Source organism: Haemaphysalis longicornis, unplaced genomic scaffold, assembly GCF_048455015.1.
Source record: "Haemaphysalis longicornis isolate Haplotype H1 unplaced genomic scaffold, Haemaphysalis longicornis Haplotype H1 scaffold_12, whole genome shotgun sequence".
NCBI lineage: Eukaryota > Metazoa > Arthropoda > Arachnida > Ixodida > Ixodidae > Haemaphysalis > Haemaphysalis longicornis.
Genome location: NW_027526225.1, coordinates 21,050,218 through 21,070,137, shown reverse-complemented (window position 1 = coordinate 21,070,137; position 19,920 = coordinate 21,050,218). Strand labels below are relative to the sequence as shown.

The 19,920-nt window shown below is 46.2% G+C and overlaps 1 protein-coding gene across 6 annotated transcripts in view; it reads right to left on the bottom strand.

The window, feature by feature from the left end:
- Lar (tyrosine-protein phosphatase Lar) overlaps positions 1-19,920 on the bottom strand; it is a 511,609-nt gene that overhangs the window by 27,598 nt on the left and 464,091 nt on the right. For all 6 annotated transcript variants that reach the window (XM_077692998.1, XM_077692999.1, XM_077693001.1 and 3 more), the window contains 7 exons: positions 19,222-19,408; positions 18,145-18,345; positions 14,039-14,131; positions 8,710-8,899; positions 6,660-6,867; positions 2,797-2,983; positions 1,242-1,336 (listed from right to left, as the gene is read on the bottom strand). In XM_077692998.1, coding sequence (XP_077549124.1) covers positions 1,242-1,336; positions 2,797-2,983; positions 6,660-6,867; positions 8,710-8,899; positions 14,039-14,131; positions 18,145-18,345; positions 19,222-19,408 — 1,161 coding nt within the window. The remainder of the gene's footprint in view (positions 1-1,241; positions 1,337-2,796; positions 2,984-6,659; positions 6,868-8,709; positions 8,900-14,038; positions 14,132-18,144; positions 18,346-19,221; positions 19,409-19,920) is intronic.

Sequence of the window (19,920 nt, the reverse complement as noted above, 5' to 3'; positions counted from 1 at the left end):
AATGATAAGCCTAAACATCTCCGACGGGGCCAGCGGGCTGTCGGGAGCGTTTTCAAACTGCCGCCAAGAAGAGCGCGCCTCCCCACTGGCGCAAGTCGGCAGGCTCCTCCCACTGTCGCGCGCGTCGTGCATCATTTTCTGAGCAAGGTCAAATCTGACGCGGGGGCGAAATCGTTGACGTGGGCGTGAAAATAACGCGCGCGCAACGCCGACAGGAGGCGGACTGTTAGCCTTCAACCCAGCGTACGGGCTAATTGCGACTCATGCAGCATATTCTCCCCTGGTGAGCCTGGGGAAACATTACTGCGTTGTTGTTGCCCTAGCAACGCCACCGCCATGTTGGGCTTGAAGGCGTTATAATTGCCATGGCAACAATGCGAGAACGCGCAGCTTGCGTGGGGGAGAGGTAACGCCTCCCCTCTCATGCCGGTTGGATTCCTTCCCCCTCCTCGTGTCCCCCCCCCCATTCCCATTCCCACCCAGCAACCGCCGCCGCCACCCCGCTGCCTCCAACGGGCAAGCCTCGCCGGCCTCGCTCCGCCGGCACGAAGCCACGCCGCTGGAGCAGAAACGACGCCAGCTCGAATAATCACTTGAACACTTTATTCGCGTTACGTGCGCGAACGCGACGTGCGGCGAGAAACACCGATGACCAATACAACACAGACAAGGTTGTCTGTCTTCAAGCACAGCACACGCACAACACGAGTACTATCCTTCAGCTCAGCTTCACGTACGGCATACGAACGACGTTCTCACCTTTTGCTAACAGCACTCAGAGTCTTCGCGTTACGATTCATCCTGGTGTTCTTGGCGTCCCTTTTGTAGCACCGTAGCGTCCGAGGGAGCACATACGAGAAATCGCCCACTACATGAGACGCGCGTCGGCGGCGGCCTCGCTGCACGCCGTGCGGAAGCAGCAACTGCGGTGACCGTTATCGCGCATGCGCGCCCCCAGCGCGCCGGAGAGAAGCAGAAAGAAAAAAAAATGAGAGGAGGAGTGTTTCCCCAGCGCCACTGCCTCTAGGCGCGCAATAATAGAACCGAAACTAGAAAAAGTAGCATTGGCCTGACGCCGACGCACACCGATCGCTGCGAAAACGCTTGAGTTCGTGTGCGCGCATCGCGTCGGCGATGAATGCTGAACGCACCTAAGTCTGTTTGAAATACGAGTTATGTATTCAGAACTGCAATAAAGTAGGTGCGTGAAGTAGGTTCAACAAAGTAGGTTCAACACTTACGTTGAACATGCCGTAGTCTAGTCGCGACGGAGGCCGCCACGAAAGAATCATGCCATGGGTGGTGACGCCGTAGGCACGCAGTTGAGTTGGAACGTCTGCAAAATAATAATAATAAAAAAAAATGTGATGAAACAAAGCTGGGTGAAGAGCGCAACGGCCTCAGGAAATAAATAGTGAACGATTAGATTGACAAAACAGGTTACCGCACCTTGCCGATCCTTGTGCTCCAAATTAATTTCGCTATGAAAAGAAAACAGACGTTCTGTTCATTTAAAAGAAGAATGACAATTACCGTATTTACTCGCATAATGATCGCACTTTTTTTTCAAAAAAATTCTATGAAAATTTAGGGGTGCGTTCATTACGCGGGGTAAATTTTTCGCGAAACATGTTTGAGCACAGAAAACGCAAGCAAGTTGTGGGCAGAAATTTTTACAACAGGTCTTGTGAACATTAAAAAAAAAAAGATAAAAAAAAAACATAATAAGAGCTCCACATACTGCCGCCAGTCACTTTGCGAAGTGACGCAAAATGCATTGTTGCCATGAATTGTGGAACGTGGCAAAACGAGTTTGGTGCGAGGTGACAACAGTTCGGCCAAATAAGTGGCTGCCGCTCTCACAGGGAGGGACATCACAACGGACGTGGCTGCCGACGCAGCAACCTGAGCGCGTTTTTTTTTTCTATCTATCTTGTGAGTACATTACGTGCATTTAGTGAGAGTTTTTTCCTCATCAATATTGCACGCATGCTTGCCGACATCACTAATATCGGCGAGATTGCCGCAATAACGGAGCCATGTCCTGTTTGAAAGGGAAGGAGAGAGAGGTACGCACGACCATCATCAGCTAGACTTGGGCCAAATACGACATACTGCTGCAACTAGTTCATGGTGCATTCATTGCGCGGAAAATGAAAAAAAAAAATGGAACTTTGACGGCAAACTGCAGGGGTGCGATCATTACGCGAGTGCGATCATTATGCGAGTAAATACAGTATGATGACAATTATGACAATTTTGATGAAAACTTCAAACAAACAGTCGAAATATCAAGGAAAAGAGACAGAGCAATGTCAACAGCCCAGCCGCGTTCCGGCGACATCTCTATGATGTATGTCACGGGATCTTGTTTTCGCAATAGGGAGCCGTCAACCAAAGCCTTTGCAAAGAAACAAAAGAAACATGACCGGAAAATTGAAGTGGAGCCTCTAGTTCCGTTTGATCACATCAAGCATTTCTGCTTTTTGCCTCAATCAGAAAAGTGGCCGCCTTGGCCAGGAATCAAACCCGCATCCTCGGGCTCAGTAGCCCTAGTCACCCAGCCACTGCGGCGGGTTCGAGAAGCTCGCCCTTCACTGTTCTCTAATACAAGGGGTAGGATGACTCTTCAATAATCCATTCTGTGAAATGTGACTGCGACATCAAATCTCCCTCTACTCATCACTGATAAGAGTAGTGGAATTACAATGACAACAGTGATGCGTCATAACAGGAGGATGGACCTTTCTTTTTTTTTTCCCCCGGATTCCGGATAACGTCAGGTGACTGACAGACCTGTGGGGGTGACCTTGACGGTGACCAGGTCGGACAGCTTCCCCAACGAGTCCTTGGTGTAGGCGGCCACCCGGATGGCGTACACTGTGTGGCTCTCCAGGCCCGTCAGTTCTGCCGACCATGTGAGGGGCACCATCTTCACGGCCCACTGGTCCAGGTCTTCAACTGCCGTCTGGGCGTACAGCACCTGAGAGAGACGGGGCATGTTACGATGGCGGACCAATCAATCCCCAAGCAGCAGGTTGATTGATTGACTGATTGAAGGATTTAACGCGCCAACGCAACGCAGGCGACAAGGTGCGCCATAGTGGAGAGCCCCAGATTAATTTAGACCACCTGGGGATCTTTAACGTGCGCCGAAATCTCGTACACGGGCGTTTTCGCTTTTCGCCTCCATCAGAAAAGCCGCCGCCGCGGCCGGGAATCGAACCCGCGACCTCGTGCTCAGCAGCGCAACGCCTTAGCCACTGAGCCACCGTGGCGGGTAAAGCAGCGGGTACAATGTGAGGAGTTTTCAGGACAATGGACTTCTTTGTGGGTGCCCCAGGGATGCTTCCAGTATTAAATGCAGAGAATTTCAGTAACTCACAATGTCACCCGCGTTGTCCCTTCGTAGTCCGCACCGTCGTTGTCCGCACCCCTCTCCCTACACTATATAAAAGAAAATACTATCCGACGCCTGGTTTCGATCCATCGACCCTGCGGGCGGAACGCAATGTACATGGTGCTCTACCCACTGCGCCACAAAGCCGACACAGAATGGGACGCTACGAACGCGCCTTATATCGTTGACTCATTCAAATTACTGCTGACGAGCGCTCTCTCGTCAGCAGTTGCCACAAGTGCAACAACATTAACATAACGCAAACTACTTAACATCGTGTGCCCCCGGAAATGCTCTGCATTTGATCGTGCCCCTCGCGAGGGGGATGTTTCACTGCGTCGCCATGCGAACAGTTTGCCACGCTTTAGTTTCAGTTCTTTCTTTGCTGGGGTGCCGACGAGCGGCGCCACCTCCTCTCACTTCGCCGCGGGAGGATCCGCGGCGGGGGCGAGAGATGGCGCTGGCGTCTCCGCGGCCGCGTCTGCGGCCTCCACGGGCACCGGCGCCGGCGCGGGGTCATCACCGTTCTTTAAAAGTTTAGTTCGCATGCCACGCAGGAACAATTTCCATTTTTCTCAAATGGCACATTTAATGCTCTTGCGCTAAATCGCCTTCTCAAGTAAGGCTCTTGAACACGCAGGCACGAAGACATGTCAATGCGTAAATGTGGGCTAGTTGGTTCGAACTGTGAAACATGGTTAAGTAGCGCGGTAAGGACGGGACAAAAGTAGAGACCACGCAGGACTAGCGCTAGTTTTTATATATATAGTATATAATGTGAAGGAGGATGAGGAGGAGGAAGAGGAGGAGGAGGAGAGGAAGGAAAAAATAGGAAGGCACTGTTCCCCATTTCTTCTTTTGTCCCCTCCTCACACATCGACAACTTCCTAACCTTATGTCGTGCCAACATGGTATCAGGAGCATCGGCATCAAAGGCCTGTATGTGTAGGCAAAAGTTGGGGTGGTGAAGGCAAAACAAAAAAACAATGCTGAATCGGTAGAACTAACACAACTTTCTTTTTAACCTTTGGCACAGTTTTGACAGGTTCTGCAGGGTTACGTTAAACCAGAGGGTGTAAAAGAACAAGCTGTCAAAAATCTTCTATCAACGTCAAAACAAATAAATAATTAAATAAGGGAAGCGCAAAAAGAAATAAAGAAAATGGTACAAGAGGAGTAGCTATGCAGTCCACGGCATTTCATATGATAATGCTTGCTTTAACTGCAAACAGATGGTCCTACGTCTTCAAATGCCGCTTACATTAAACCAGAACTACCGAAATAGTCTAACAAAATCTGTTTGAAAATGGTTTTCAAATCCTCTTAGTTTACATCTTGGATGGAGAAAGTTTTCACATAAATCCCACGTAAGCGGCCACACACCATCTTTAAAACAAGCATGGTGGTACCCGATATTTATTTTTGCCTACACCCTTCATTCCACTGGCATAACAAATTTTGTTTCGACACGCAATGTTCGTAAATGCAACAACGCAACAACTCACCAACAATCCTCACAAAAATGACCCCCAATCACGAGGACAGCACTCAAAACTCCTGCCACTTATGACAAACAAAGTATGCAATATTAGGTACCGGCAGCTTTAAACCTGTTTTTTGTTTTTCTTTCGAGAATGAATATGAAAAGTCTCGAAGAATCTCCTCAAGATATGTTAAGAAATATTTCACTGAATGTAATCTAGAACTCCCCTCAGGCCTCTCGGTATGCTAGTGTTTTTTTTTGTTTGGTTTCGTGAGATTAGCTGAGCTCACTTTATTTTACTTCCCCGTATGTATGGTGCAACACATAAACCAAGCTTCCATTGTGCAGTGCAGAACTTGTCAATGGGTGTTTCTTTGTGTACAGGATGTGTGTGAAGATGAGCTCCCATTTTGTGCTGCAGTGTCTTACGCGCTCGTTCTTTTTGATATACCTGTTGGCTATGCCTTTGCAAACTGCTTCCAAACTGTATAGAACGCCGAGAACTCACCAGGCCCTGGCCTTCTGTCTCTGCTTCCTCTTTCGTTCCTTTAATTTTTAAGTAAACTCTGTGAGACTTGTGAAACTTGTCAGTCTTGCCCCCCACCGTTTTCAAATATGCCATTGCTTTCTGAGTAGGTCAATTAGTTTTCAAGATAATTGAAGATAATTAGCCATTTTGGGGGGGAGGGGGGGGGGGGGGGGGAACGATAGACAAGACAGTGTTAGCCATACCACTGCAATCTTTATATTTTTCAATACTATGAACCCTGGCAAGTGCAATAAGAGAATCGGTCTTTTGATGCACCACTTGGAACTAATTTTACAGCTCATTAAACTTTGGTGGTACCAGTGGAAAGAAACCATTTTGAGTGCCGATCTCAAACACCAAAGTTTATTGAGCTGCAAAAATAGTTCCGAGCGGTGCATCAGAAAACCAATTCTCTTATTGCACTCGCCAGTGGTCATAGCATTGGAAAATATAAAGATTGCAGTTCTATGACCAACACTGTTTTGTCTATTGTTGCTACAAAAATGACTAATTATCTCTAATTATCTTGGGAACTAATTGACCAATTAAGAAAATAATGCAACATTTCAAATCAGTGACGAAAAAGCAGCAAGACTGACAAGTTTCACAGAGTTTACTTAAAAAAATTGTGCCCGCCTCCCCGCGAGGGGAACCCTGTGTAGATGCGACGCATCGTGGGGTTCACTTGGTGTTTCCGTTGGATTGATTCTGAAATCGCGTGAAACGTGTCGGGAACGCGTATGATTATTATTATGTTTTATGATTATTATTATGTTTTATTGGCCAATCTTGGTCAGTCTTTCTAAGTGGTATGCTTGGGGCTTCGCTGTCGCAACGACCTTTACTCCATCATTGTTGCTGCAAGTGGGAGCTTCTTTTCTCTTATTGCAAGTGTTAATCATTGCCCCATCATGCGTTGTATCAGTAGCATCTTGACGTAGTTTGAATGAGTCAAGGATATAAGGCGCGTTCGTAGCATTTGATTCTGTCTCGGTTTTGTGGCGCAGTGGGAAGAGCACCATGTACCTCGCGTTCCGCGCACAGGGTCGTGGGATCGACAACTGGCGCCGCTAACTATTATTTTTTTTTTATAATGTAGGGGGAGGTGCGGACAACGCTGTATGGAGGGACAAGGCGGGTGAATGAGATGCAGTTGCATCTAAAATTTAAAGAATAGTTTTAAGAGCCACGTTTCCCCTTAAAACAATTCTGCAATGCTGAGCCAGACGACAGCTGGGTTGGCGCACCTGGTATCCGAGGATGTCGCGGAAGTAGGGCATCACGTCCCACCACACCTCGACCGACTGGTCCGAAGTGGCCACGGCCTGCACGTTGGTCGGTGCCGACGGAATGTCCCCCGGGGTGCTGGCCGTCAGGTTCCGGCTCCAGGGGCCGCAGCCCTTGGCCGTGCACGCGCACACACGCATCATGTAGTCCGTCTTCTCCTCCAGGGCACTGCGTCGGCCGCGCAAATCCAGCATCACCCAATCGGAGCCGGCTAAAATCCACTATCACCCAAATTGCAACAAATTTTTGCCCCAGTGTGACAGGCTACTGTGCTTTCCAAGTGACGAAGATGTGCGAACACTACTAAATGCGTGCACATTCCTCTGGATGAGTGTGGAAACACACAGTGGTGTTAGGTATATAGGGGAGAGTATCTGTATTGTGTCATGGCCACTTTGTATTGTTCGTATATAGATATATATAGGTTGTTTGGGTGATATTTCAACCGCTGCACTTTTGATGTACTTATTCTAACCTTGCAGTTCATTAGGATAACCACTGTACCTTTTAATTACTCCAATGTTTGGAGTAGCCAGCTCCTTTTTAGGTTGGACCCAACTTTCCAATAAATCATTATTTCTCTCTCTCTCTCTCAATGTAGTCAACTACAGTTAATGCAGTCCACAGGGACTGCAAAACACTTCAAATTATTCAAACTTCCAACTAAACAACGAGCACAAGAACAGCATTTTTATCGACCCAAAACACAACTCCCTTCGCGATTTTGTTCAGAAAAGTGAGTTTAGTCGCCAAGTCAAGCCTGCGACACCCCTTGCATGATGGTTGATAAGCGCCCACCACACAAACCGCTCACACGGCGCTGTGTGCAACAAAGAATGTCGAGAACCTCAGGGACACAGGTGCATACACTGGCGCAAGTCCCAACTGAGTAGTCCGGCTGCTCTATCAACTGTAGCGCTGCCCTCGCCTGCGATGGCGCCCTCATCAGCACACAACGTGGCGGTGTTCTTGCGCGTGAAAATTTTGAATTTTATCGAGAATCGACGGTCACCTCTATGCTTTTGTTTAAAAAAAAAACACTGCCCATTAACCAATATAATGAGTTTTAGCTTTAACTTATAAAGAAATTCCTTTGAATCACATGTAGAACTGACAGGACCAGCACATCATTTCTAATTAACCAAAATTTCAATTAGTTGACTTCATATTACCGAGACTCAACTGTACAGTGAAAATTCGTATATATATATAAAAAAATCACTCGTGCCACATTGAAGCTTTTTTTTAAATATCAAATTTCAGTTAGAATCAAACAGCAATGCACTTATCTCCCGGAAGTATTGTGTACCTGGTTGTATGCTACCCCCAACCAAGGCAATTTTAATGTCACACAATAAAGGGACTAATGCAACATGTCATTCTTAACCACATGTTTATGCGAAACAACAACAAAAATAAAGACTGTTAGATTAATGAACACAAGTGGCAACAAGCTGGTAGATAAAACTGGCGATGGAAGCAGTAGTCATGAAGACATCATTTAATTAATTAAACACTTTTTGTTGGCGCAGATTTTTTTGATCAAGCATCTACGGAGCATCTAAAACAAGAAAACTGCAACAGTGTAGTATTCAAAAGATCACCAAATTGTAACTACTTTGCCCTTCTCCGACAACACCTTATTGTTTGCTTCTACAAGCTCCTTAGAACCGGCGGACCATTAGGGTTACAGAGTGGCTACCGAGAGATGGAACTAAAAGTAGGGGAACACCATTAACTCGATAGAGGGATGACATCAGGACATTCGGAGGCAAAGAATGGACTAGAGCATCGCAAGACAGAAATGGCTGGAGGAACGTGGGGGAGGCCTTTATCCTGCAGTTGACACAGGCTTATGACGATGGTGATTACGACAAGCTCCCGAAGAGTCGATTACCCACTGCTAGGTCCGTTACAACAACCGGCCAACAAAACATCCGCAACAACAAAAACAACAACAAAGACGGAGAGGTGGGGACTTAGGGACACCGCATTTCAAGAGACACCCACCTGAACACAGCCCGAGTCTGGGACGTGTTGCGGTCGTCACCGCTGAACTCGGACGAGTCGCGCCGGAACTGGACGCTGTAGTGCGTGATGTGGCCATTGCGGTAGAGCGCCGGGGGAGGCTCCCAGGTGAACACCACCGTGGTGGGGCTCTGCAGGCGGTAGCTAATGTTCTGCGGGGGCAGCGAGGGCTCTGGAACAACGAGAGAACGGGGTTTGAAATTGCCGCCTTTTTCGAGGAGCGGGTCTCCAAAGGGATGCCCCATGGTGTGCGTTCAGACAGACAAATCTTTATGCATAGTGTCACGAAGCCAGAGACGACGCAGTGGTCTTGAACGCGGTTGTCTCGAACGCGGCGAGCTATGCACCTTGAAGGGTTTTGACGCAAGACCATGGTTGTCAAAATCTTCTCTGCCTTTTGTCCTTGCAGCATAAGAACAGGGCTGCACACTCTTAGTTTGCTACAAGTTTTTTGTTCAGTGTCAACACAGCATTCCAGCTTGAACTCTGAAAGTTAAACTTTTTGGGCATTGCTCTTGTGGTCTGAGATTCCTCCTCTCCTCTATCCACATCGACCTCAACTCTTGCTACAGTTAAACGTGGTTATAAGGAAGTTGACAAAAATTTGCAGTTTTTCGGTGCATGCAGGTTTCTAGTTAAGGCTCGCGTGAATGAAGCAGAAACGCAACCACAATGCTTGACATCAGTGACAGTATACTAACCCTTCAAGGATTTATTTCACAGTGAAGCGCCTGCCGATTTCCCACAAGGTTAGTCACTACACGGCACTGCAAAGGAGAAAGTTCACTTACCCCCGTAATCACAAACGTTACTTAATACCCCTGCTGCATTGGCGTCCAAATGTCATTCGAACCGAATGTCATCTAACTCAAGTGAGAGGCTTCAAGTGCCATTCAGAATCCACCATGCTCCACTACAATTTCAATGGCATTTGGAAGCTTTAACAATCGCTCGCCTTGCTGCGTGCCGCTGCTACCGCTGAGTTCCGTTTTCACACGATAATGCAACAATCAAATTTAGCAGCAGTCTTTGGCAGTAAAATGATATTAAATTTAATGCAAGCTTTGACATAGTTTTTGTTGATTACACTTTGGGTGCATTTTTTGTGCTGTCTGGCCACACAAGTTTGTCACTTGCTTGCACTGGTGCTGAGAGTATGGAATCATTGCGTCTTGATATCATGGTTTAAGGGGGGACACTGGTCTTGAGGACCAAAAATTAGCCAAAAAGTCAATTTTCTGTATTAATTTTATTTGCAGTCTGCAGATCCCAAAGAATGTACCTGCAAAATATTATAGCTGTACCATAAGTATTTACAAAGCTGTCACCATTTGAAGTTGGCTAAATGGCCATTTTCCCCTGCGTTTCCGAACTTTGTGCCTTGTTTTCTCAAAACCAGTTTTTTTCCCATGAGGTCAACTGTCGGGTACAATATCTTGGGATGTACTGGTCAGATTTGCGTCATTCTTGCTGCATTTGAACGCTTAAGAACTGAACAGTGCAATAAAACCAGAAAAATATAAAATTTCTTTGCACTACTACAATGTTTTATGCATTTTGTTTTACGAAAACATTGATAATTGATGACCTGACATTTGATAAGTTCAGAGCAATTGCAAAAACGGTGATAAAATTACTGCTGTGGTATAGTTGCACTCCCTGGTCCTTCGAGAGCACAAAGGAACAAGAATTATTCAAGTATATCATAACCAGATAATTAAAAAATTGCCCGAAACGGAATGACATAACATGTTGCAAAACTCTGAACTTAGACTATATAGATGAAAACTGACTGCATATTTGTGCTAAGGATGTTAAAACACACTTAATGTGCAAATTTCAAGGAGATTGGTTCGAAAATAACAAAAAAGTCTTCAAGACCAGTGTCCCCCTTTTAAGTGAATAAAAAGCAAACGAAGTCCCACAAATAAGAATATTTTGTTTGTTCTAAGCACGCCAGTAATGTATTTGTTTATGCTGACTTGGAATGCTGTGTACAAGAGTGCTAGAAATGGCATTCAGGAGCCCCAAATGTCGCTCTGGCTGCTCATTTGGCTTGAATGTCTTTTGAGCCTAATGGAATACCAGAACCCAGTGGAGCAGCACAACTTCGCATTTGAGCCAAATGACATTTGGTTCAAATGACATTCGGACGCTAGTGTAGCAGGGGCATAAGAGTCACTTTTGCCTTTCGACACTTTTCGGTGCCTTGATGCATTGCAAGGACCAAACTTATTCCAAGAGGGTGCCTTTTCGCAAACTTGATGCTTTTTTCCGCACTCAATATTGTTGACAGGGTGCTAGCTGGGGTACTGAACCGGCCAGCATTTAAAACTGCGAATTTATATTGAAAAGGCGAAACTTTTCATTTTCTGGCAGCAGAACTGATCACTGACGAACCAACACCACAGATAGCGGTGGAGATGCGCGACTACACGCTGAAAAGCCGGCACAGGACTTAACCGACACCGCACTCGCACGTGGGAACGGACAGTAACTTGCGGTGCGGGCAAAATTTGCTAACTTAGAGCAATTTCATTTGACCAGATTTATGGGAAACCCCCGAGGTGGAGCAAGTTTCTGCGAAGGAAAGTTTGACATCCACCTCAATGCAGCCGTACGGCTACAAAGGAAAGCTATACAGCTTTCTCAGAAACTTCGCAGCTGAAGAAAAATTTGTCCTGGTCCACGACGAATTAGACGAATTTTTCTTCAGCTGCGAAGTTTCTGAGAAAGCTGTATAGCTTTCCTTTGTAGCTGTACGGCTGCATTGGGGTGGATGTCAAACTTTCCTTCATAAGGCAGTTTTACAGCCGAAGTTTCAGAAAAAGTTAAAAAAAAAAAAACAGTAACTCATGGCCCGTAGAGCCCCTAGCTTTCCGCAATTCCGCGAAAAATCGCGGAATTAAAGTGTTTTCGCGGAATTCCAAAAAAACCGTTAAAAGTGTGGCGCTACATCCCCAAAACGATATATTCGGTGAAATGTGGCGGAAAAGTGGTATTTTCTATTAGCAATAGCAAAATGGTTTCTATTAATTGTCTGCAACGTGTTTACTGTTGAAAATTTAGATTTGCATATGCGTATTCCTACTTTATCAAATAATAAAAGCGGCTAGGTTGCGCAGCCTCCACCCGAATCAAGGGGCTTAGCCATAGCCACAGAAAGAGAACATTGCACACAACAAGGCCGGTCAGATTGCAAACAAATGAAGGGTGCAATGAGCAAACCGGCTAGCAAGGCGCTAGTATACTTGGAGAGCTCTGACATTTGGAAGTTCTTCAAGAGTGTGAGGTGCTTGGATCCCCAGCAAGTTGGGTGTCTCTCTGAGAAGAGATCAGAGTTTGGGGCCGTTCCTGGATTTATAGCCCTAGCTGCTGAATAGCAGGTGTACCTGAAGTCTGCCCAAGACCTCAAGTCTAGTGACAGGGACTTGGCACAATTTCTTTCTAAACAACAAAAGCCAGGTGAAGATTTTGATGTCCTGGCTTTCTGGGCTGGGATAGAACACCTGGCTCCAACACTTTCTTCCATTGCCCTTAACTCTTTCGGGACCACCGGAAAAAGTGATGAAAAAGGGAGGTCTCGGTACAAATTTTTTTTTACATAAAGCAAACGCACCATCCTGCCTTAGCATATACCAAAATGCAGCTAATTATATGTTCTTTTACATACAATACCAAGTTTTACTTCAACACTGACGATAGAACCATGAAAAAATCTGAAACTAAGAACTTCGTAAAAAAACTACCGAAAAAGATAGAAAAAAGCGTAAATTAAGATTATTTCAGGATATACAAAATCTAACACAATGCTTTGTTTCTTCATTGAAAAAGTTTGATGCGGCTAGGTGTAACTGGTTTTTTGTTTTGTGTGTGATCTCTTTGGCACTAGGGCCACGGCTACGTCGTCGCCCAGGTACACGCCGGGCTCTTGTCTCGGCGAAAACTTGATCCGTTTCTGCGCTGGTGGCAGGAGATCACCACCATAGGTAGTTAACACCCTAGCGAATAAATATAAACCAGCCAGAACATAGTTCGAGCGCACATACCTACTCCAGAGCTAATTGAAACCGAAACCAACACCCACCTTTGAGCGCAATTTGATGTTCCAGGCTAATCGACACCCGAATCCTCACTCGAGCTGTAATCCGATCTCTAAAGCCGCATTTCGACTCTTCACTGCCACTTTCATCGTTAAAATCCACAGTAGAAGGCGAAGATATGCGAGCCGAGACGAGGCGGATTTCTTATCGCACTCGCACGAGTATGACGCCATGTTTGTTTACATTCGAAACCACTGCCCGTCAGAATAAAATATCTGACGCATTGCCGCCTGGCGATAAAAAAAGAAACTTCACAAAAGAGAAAACTCCAGTTTTCAAACTATCTCCTAGATGTCGCTAGGTGTTCCATCGAGCGAAAATTTGTATTCTGCAGGCTCGCGAAACCATCGATCATATGTGATCGATGGCCTATGGAGCGGTCCCGAAAGAGTTAAATACCTGTTGGTGCCAATCAACTCTGTTGACGCAGAAAAGTCATTCAGTCGCTATGGTGACATTGTGCCTCACAAGCACCATTCTCTTGGTGAAGAAAGCACAAAGCATCACCAGATGCTCAGCCACAACAGCTTTCTTCAGTTGTAAATAAAATCTAGCATGTTAGGAGTCTAAAGTGTCTACGTAATAAATGAACTGTTACATGTACCTTATGCCGTTTCAATGTTGTCGCGGAATTTTGCAGATTCCCCTATCTAGAATCGCAGAATTTGAAATGTTCCACCGCAAAAAGTAAGGGGCCCTACTCATGGGCGTGGCGAATTCGTTACATCAAGGTTAACGGTCGCAACACCTTCGTCACTTCGAGGTCACAAACACATGGGCTTCAATAGGGTGGCAATGGGGAATTCGTCACAAAGAGGTTCATTACATCCAGGTTTAACTGTATAAAATGAAAAGCATCCGCTACCTGCTGCCTCAGGTGAAATTGACAAAGAATGCAACGGGTCTGACGAGTTTCGCTTCATGTTCTTACGTTCTTTTTTGCTACACCTTTTCTTCCTCCAAACATCCACTAAAACGACTCTCAGCATCAACGCCAGGCTTGGACAAGCGGCCCAACAAAAATGAGCATACACTGAAATCTACATCCTCATAGACTGCCCTGACTTCCGTTTTGTCAGTCAAGTCCCCACGACCACATAAAAATAGTCGCACAACGCTTGTCGTCACTGGCTGGCCACTCCTCCACAACCTCCTCTCCACTCCGCACATCGACACAGCAGCCGGCGATGCCCGAGACGTCCTCTCACCTCCTTCGGGTGTGCTGACAAAGGTGATGGCCTCCTGACCCCACCCGAGCAAGTTTCGGCCCGAGAGCCGGAACTCGTACCTCGCTCCTCGAGCTGTTGAGAGAGAGAGGGAGAGGGAGAGAGACAAATCTGAGACGAGACGGGATTTTTAGCATCAATCAAGCAGAGACTAGAGTTGACCAAAAGAGACGCCAGTCTCTGCAGAGAGCCCATATCAAGCAAGCACTAAGCTTGTCTGACCCAGCAGACATTACAGGAACTTAAAAAGTTGGATAGGGAAGGAAAATAAAACGAATTCGAGGTGAAGTAGCACCATCTTTATTTATTTAATCTGCTTGTTGCTTTGTGTATATTCAGTTACTGTATTTTCGTAGTATACTTGGTGTGCATGTAAATGTGTGTTTTATGTGTATATGCGTGCATACACAGTCAAACCCCACAAGTAAGAAATTCCCGCGGCAATGAAATATTTTCAGATCCTTGCCGAACGTCCATAGAAGCCTATGTATTTCATATTTCGCGGCAACGAAATGGTTTTGGAAAGCGATACCGCGTTAACGAAATTTGCCGCAAGTCCGGTTGGCATTTTACCTACCCGTTTGAGGTTAACACTGTCCAAAAGTGCTCAAATGCATTTTTTTCGGGCTCAAAGTGCACAAACTTCTGCCGCAACATGCTTGCATGGCCGCCGCCATATTTGTTTACATAAGACCATGCGGCAGGTGGCCGTGGAGGCAGCTTCGCAGCGACACCACCAGGGGGCAACACATGATGACTCACAGCCCCTCTTTGGCTTGGGCTACGCAAGCCGGCTGCCGCTGAACAGAGCGCATGCGTTCGTTGTGTGTGCAGCAATCGGCAGGTTCACTCGCAATCAAAAGCGGAAGATTTTATCGCTACACGATAAGGCAGCCATCGTTGCCCAAGTCAGTAACCCAAGTGGAGGAAGGGGGATAGCGTCGACGAGTGTGGAACCGCCGGCAGCTCGCTCTACCATTTTGAAGAGCAAGGACACCCCTCCTTAATGGTGCACGTGCGCAAAACAAAACAGTGACGGCTGTGGCCTTTCTGGACGTCAACAAAGTGGTGCTCACTTAGTTTTGTGGAGAGAATTGGAACAAGGAGGTGCCACTGTCTGGCATAGTTCGTCAACAGAAGCAGCTGGACTTCGCTTGCATGCTTGTCGGACATACTCGGTGCCAAGATGCGCTTGACACGGGACCGTCGTTCTTTGGCGTGCACGACGACGAGCAATGAAGCAGTTCTCGTAGTGCGAGAGCTGAGCTATGAAGTTGCACTGCAAGGTAAGCCTCGCAAAGTAATATAACCAACTTATGGAAATAAATATTCGGTTTGCGGGCGATTTTTTTGTCATTTATGTTTCATTCTCGCGGCAACGAAATTCTCTCAAAACCGAATTTTTCGGCTTACAATGCAGATCCATTATTGTGGGGTTCGACTGTATATCTATATATATACTTTTTCTCAAAAAGCAAGCTTGGTCTATCATATGTTCTTCCATGCACATTAACAGACTCCCACCTGCTATGCACCTGAACGGCAGTGGCAGTATTGTAAATACATGAATTTACCAATCAGCATATAAACTCTGTTTTAAAAATTTTCAAGCTGAACTAAATTTTCCTAAAAAACACTAAAAAACCTTCCTTAAACGGCTCGACGCTGGGTGTCTTTACTGACTCGTAGTTCAGAAGGGAATGTTCTACAGTGTATCATAACCTGAATATGAGAGAGAGAGAGAGAGGGAGAGAGAGAGAGAGAGGGGGGGAGGGAAGGGGGAGGGAGGGGGCAGCAGCAGTGGCACAAGAATAGACCCTTGTCATAGTGAAGTCATTCGGACAAAAAGCTGGCTTCGTTACAAGCAACAGCTCATTAAAAGCGAAGGTACTATTTGTTCACAATGCATTGCATCGGGGACCATAACACACTTCCAAGATTTCAAACAAAGCGACTTCGTTATTACTGTGTTTAATCGTCAGTTGAGAGTACGTGCAGCGATGGATGGGTGAAGGAGAAAAACTGCTCTTGTAACCGTTTAACATGCGTCCAACCAACACGCACTCAAGCACTCCCTAATGTGCAGAAGCTTCACTCCACAGAGTAAATGGAATTCAGTTTGGCCATGCGGGTCTACAAGGCGAAGTAAGTGTCATTTGATATGTCATTTGAAGCTCACGAATTGTAAAATAATACAGTAATAGCGCGTTAATTCGACTCTCGTTAATTCGGAAAATTGGTTAATTTGGACACGTCATCTGGTCCCTGTAAATATACGCATCACTCTATGAGACAGGGCGCTCGTTATTTCGGACAGATTTGACCGCAAATCGGATAATTCGGCGACTTTCAGGCCGCTGGCGAGGCTCAAAAACGAAAAAAGAACAATTCGGAACAAAAGTGAAGCTCGAACGCAGCATCGCCATGGACATCAATTATCGACTTGGCTTGACTTGAGACTGGTTGAACGTCTTTTCTTCGCGTGTAGGTTTGGCGGTGCCATCGGTGCCATTTTGTGGCTTTGTTCCCGTTGGAGTGCAGCATCGCTGAACGCCGTTTTAACGTGGAACGATTCAGTGCGGCTCCTTTAGCTTTCTCCTGTGACCGCACTCTCCGCCGATAGCAACGCCGGCGAAGCGGCCCAAGTACAAGGCCAAGGACTTGACCACCATTGTGTTTATTTCGACCATTCGATAATACGGACATTCGGTTAATTCGGACATTTTTTTCCGGTCCTTAGAAATCCGAATTAACGAGCTTTTACTGTAATGTAAATGTGTCCATAACGTTTCTTTAAAAACAAAACAGACACTTTCGAAACAGAAAAAAAAGTAGCTCTGTTTTAGGTGGCATTCGCATTGCAAGCCGAGACAACAGACAAATCCATACTTGGGTAGCAGGACACATCGCAGAGGTGTTATTTACTTTTTTTCTCCATATAAAACAACGGGCACAGAAAATACTGATTTACTGGCAGGTTTCAAACACAGTGCTTTACAGCTCATTATTAAACTTCTTTGCTTGTCATAAACCACAGCAGTTAAGGCTATTCACTCGGTTCGGAAGCTACTGTGAATGCATTTCCCCGAACCCGAACTCGTCGATAATCGAACTCCATTCCCGTGAATTTCATTTAGTATTCCCATATAGCACCAAACTAATGGCATTCACAGCTAATGTCATTTGCTCTAAATGCCACTAGATTTTTCCTCGTGACAGAATACAAAAGTTAAAGCCATTCCACTCAATGTGAAAGTTGTTGGAAGTGCAGAGCAGTGATTCACCTTAATGGGCAGTGGCGCCGTTTATCCGCTCACTGCTATTACCCATCACGCTCTTCGCCTCCCTGGACTTGTCAGAGAGCTATGAACTCTCAGACAAATGACTATATCGCCTGATTGTGTGTGTGCTTTTTGTGTGCGTTTGTGTGTTTGAGTATTCATGTGTACGTGAGAGTTTTCATTAATCTTCATCACACCTTCACCCCCATTTGGTGTAGCAAGTCGGGCGCCCCGCCTGGCTGACCTCACTTGTTCATTAAAGATGTTTCTCTCTCTCTCTCTCTTCGCCTCCCTGTCTCCCTCCTTTCTTAATGAATTGAACGGAGGTTTGTTCAATGCAATTCAAATTTCCCGCCTTCACGGTGCTGGCACGCCTTCTGCCTGGAACAGGGCGAGCGGGAGTTCTGTTCTTTTTGTGCTTGCTTTCATCCCGCACATGCCGGTGCCTTACTGTGCACTTTTAAACGCATTGTTTTTGGCGGCCACTTTTTTCGCTGAGTAAAAACCAACCCGATGAGCGTTTCCAACTAAATGGACACAGGGGGCTGCCAGTTATATACACAGGTTTTGCCTCAATTGTACCTGCAGTTTTGTCTGCTCTAAACAATGGGAAGTTGTATGACAAGCACCAGCAGTTCAGGAGTTTCGAATGTTATGACTATATAAACCGCTTGTTTTTCGAAGCTTTTGTCACGGGCTCTACATGGGTCCATTATCTTACTGCGCTGCCTGATTCCGGCAGTCGCCTGACATTGGGACAGCGAACGAGCTACGACGACAAGGCAGTGCTCTGTACTCAAAACGCACCCAGCTTCTCCACAGTGGTGTGCTGGTCCATGGGCGGAATCTCGCGTTCTTGCAGGGCCCCACCGTCCATGCGGCCGTAGCGCAGTCGGTACTGCAGCAGCTCCCCGTACGTGTGGTTGGGACGGGACCAGTGCAGCTCCACTCGGAGGGGGAGCAGGTCGTCCGTGTGGATGCGGGCCGTCAGCTCTGGGCGCGTGGGCACTGAGGGGGAAGGAGCGAACAGTCCACGGAAATGGCAACGTGGTTCCTTTGCATGTACCCCATTGTGTGGATACAAGGTCAAGGGTAGGAGGGGGCAGGTAATAAGCCAGGTCAAAGCGGCTAGAAACCACGTACCAATGCAAATAGTTTTACAAACCTGAAGAAATGTCCTTAACGGCCTAGTTTGTTTCTTTTAGAAATATATATCACTTCTTTACTGAGATAAAAATTAACGAGCAACGCAGTTTGGTTTACCATATTTCTACTAAATGGCACCAGTATATAAAAAAAAAAGTTTTAATTTTTTTACTTCAGCACAGAAGTGACATACCTCTAAAATAAGCAAACTAGGCCGTTGTGAATATTGACGTGTACTAGTAAAGCTTTTCGTATTGGTGCACGATGGTTTTCAAATTCGTGGATCATGAAATAGCCAGTCCCACAGAAATGTTAACAGGCGAATCCCCCTTGCGGTGTTGAAATTCACTTGTCATACAACATCCCCCCAACTGGACCGTTTCAAATAGCTCAAGGATTGCAGAACCCCTTGCAACAACCAGCGGCAGCACTTGCTGAGAAATTTTGCGTATTTAAACCACTTTTCTAGCCAGCCCATTAGGTTCTAGCAGAAATCGATGCGAAACAAAAAGAGCAACTGATATTAGTGCATAAAAAAGTTTTTGTGGTTTCAGTCACTTGCGCATGTAAATTTCAAAATCCACTAAACACTCACCAACTTCGATAGCTGTCTGTTCTTACAAGGTTCGGAGATTAGATGTACAGCCTGAGAAGTGCTGGCTAAAAAGTGTGTTGCAGGACCCTTTTAAGCGTGACTTTTACTCGAAAAACACACAAGGGCAGCAGTCTCCCACTTACCTCCACCGTGGGTTCGAGTTGTTCTGGGACGACTCCGCAATCCGTCGCCTTTGCGCGTCACAGCCGCCACTTGGACGGAGTACTGGGTGTCTGGTTGGAGCCCCGTCACGTTGTAGTCCTCGGCCGTCTCGTCAGCAACGTCGTAGCGCAGTGGCTCGTTGATGAGGTCGTTGTTCGAGTTCATTTCCTGCAACGAGCAAATGGCGAGTTAGACAAAACAAACTTGCCAGACTGAAGGGTCAACGGGAACCTTTAAACTCAACCACAAATTCTGCATCTACAGTAGCTGACCGATTTTTCAGACCTAGAGGGGAACAAGAAATAGTCCGAATAAACGAGCAGTCCAAAAAGTCCATGAGTCATTACTCCTATGGGACAACTGGCGGTTCTTTGGGAAAGTCCGGAATATCCAGCAAGTCCGAATTTTCAGAGTACGAAAAAACGGTTGGCTACTGTAAAGAAAATGCAATGCTCAACAGAAGAAGCGATAATTTTTAATAGCTTACCGACTAATCCCCATCCCAACCAATCCCCAGTGGGCGCCCACGTTATGAAAGTTCAGAGTTGTGAAAAGGATTGACAATTCATTTTGGGTGACTTGGTTGAACGCACCGTTTCTGTGGGTGAGCTTTTTATTACTGCAAGCTCGTCACTCACGTGCAGCTGTGATGAAAGTAGTTTATTTTTAACCCCATTGGT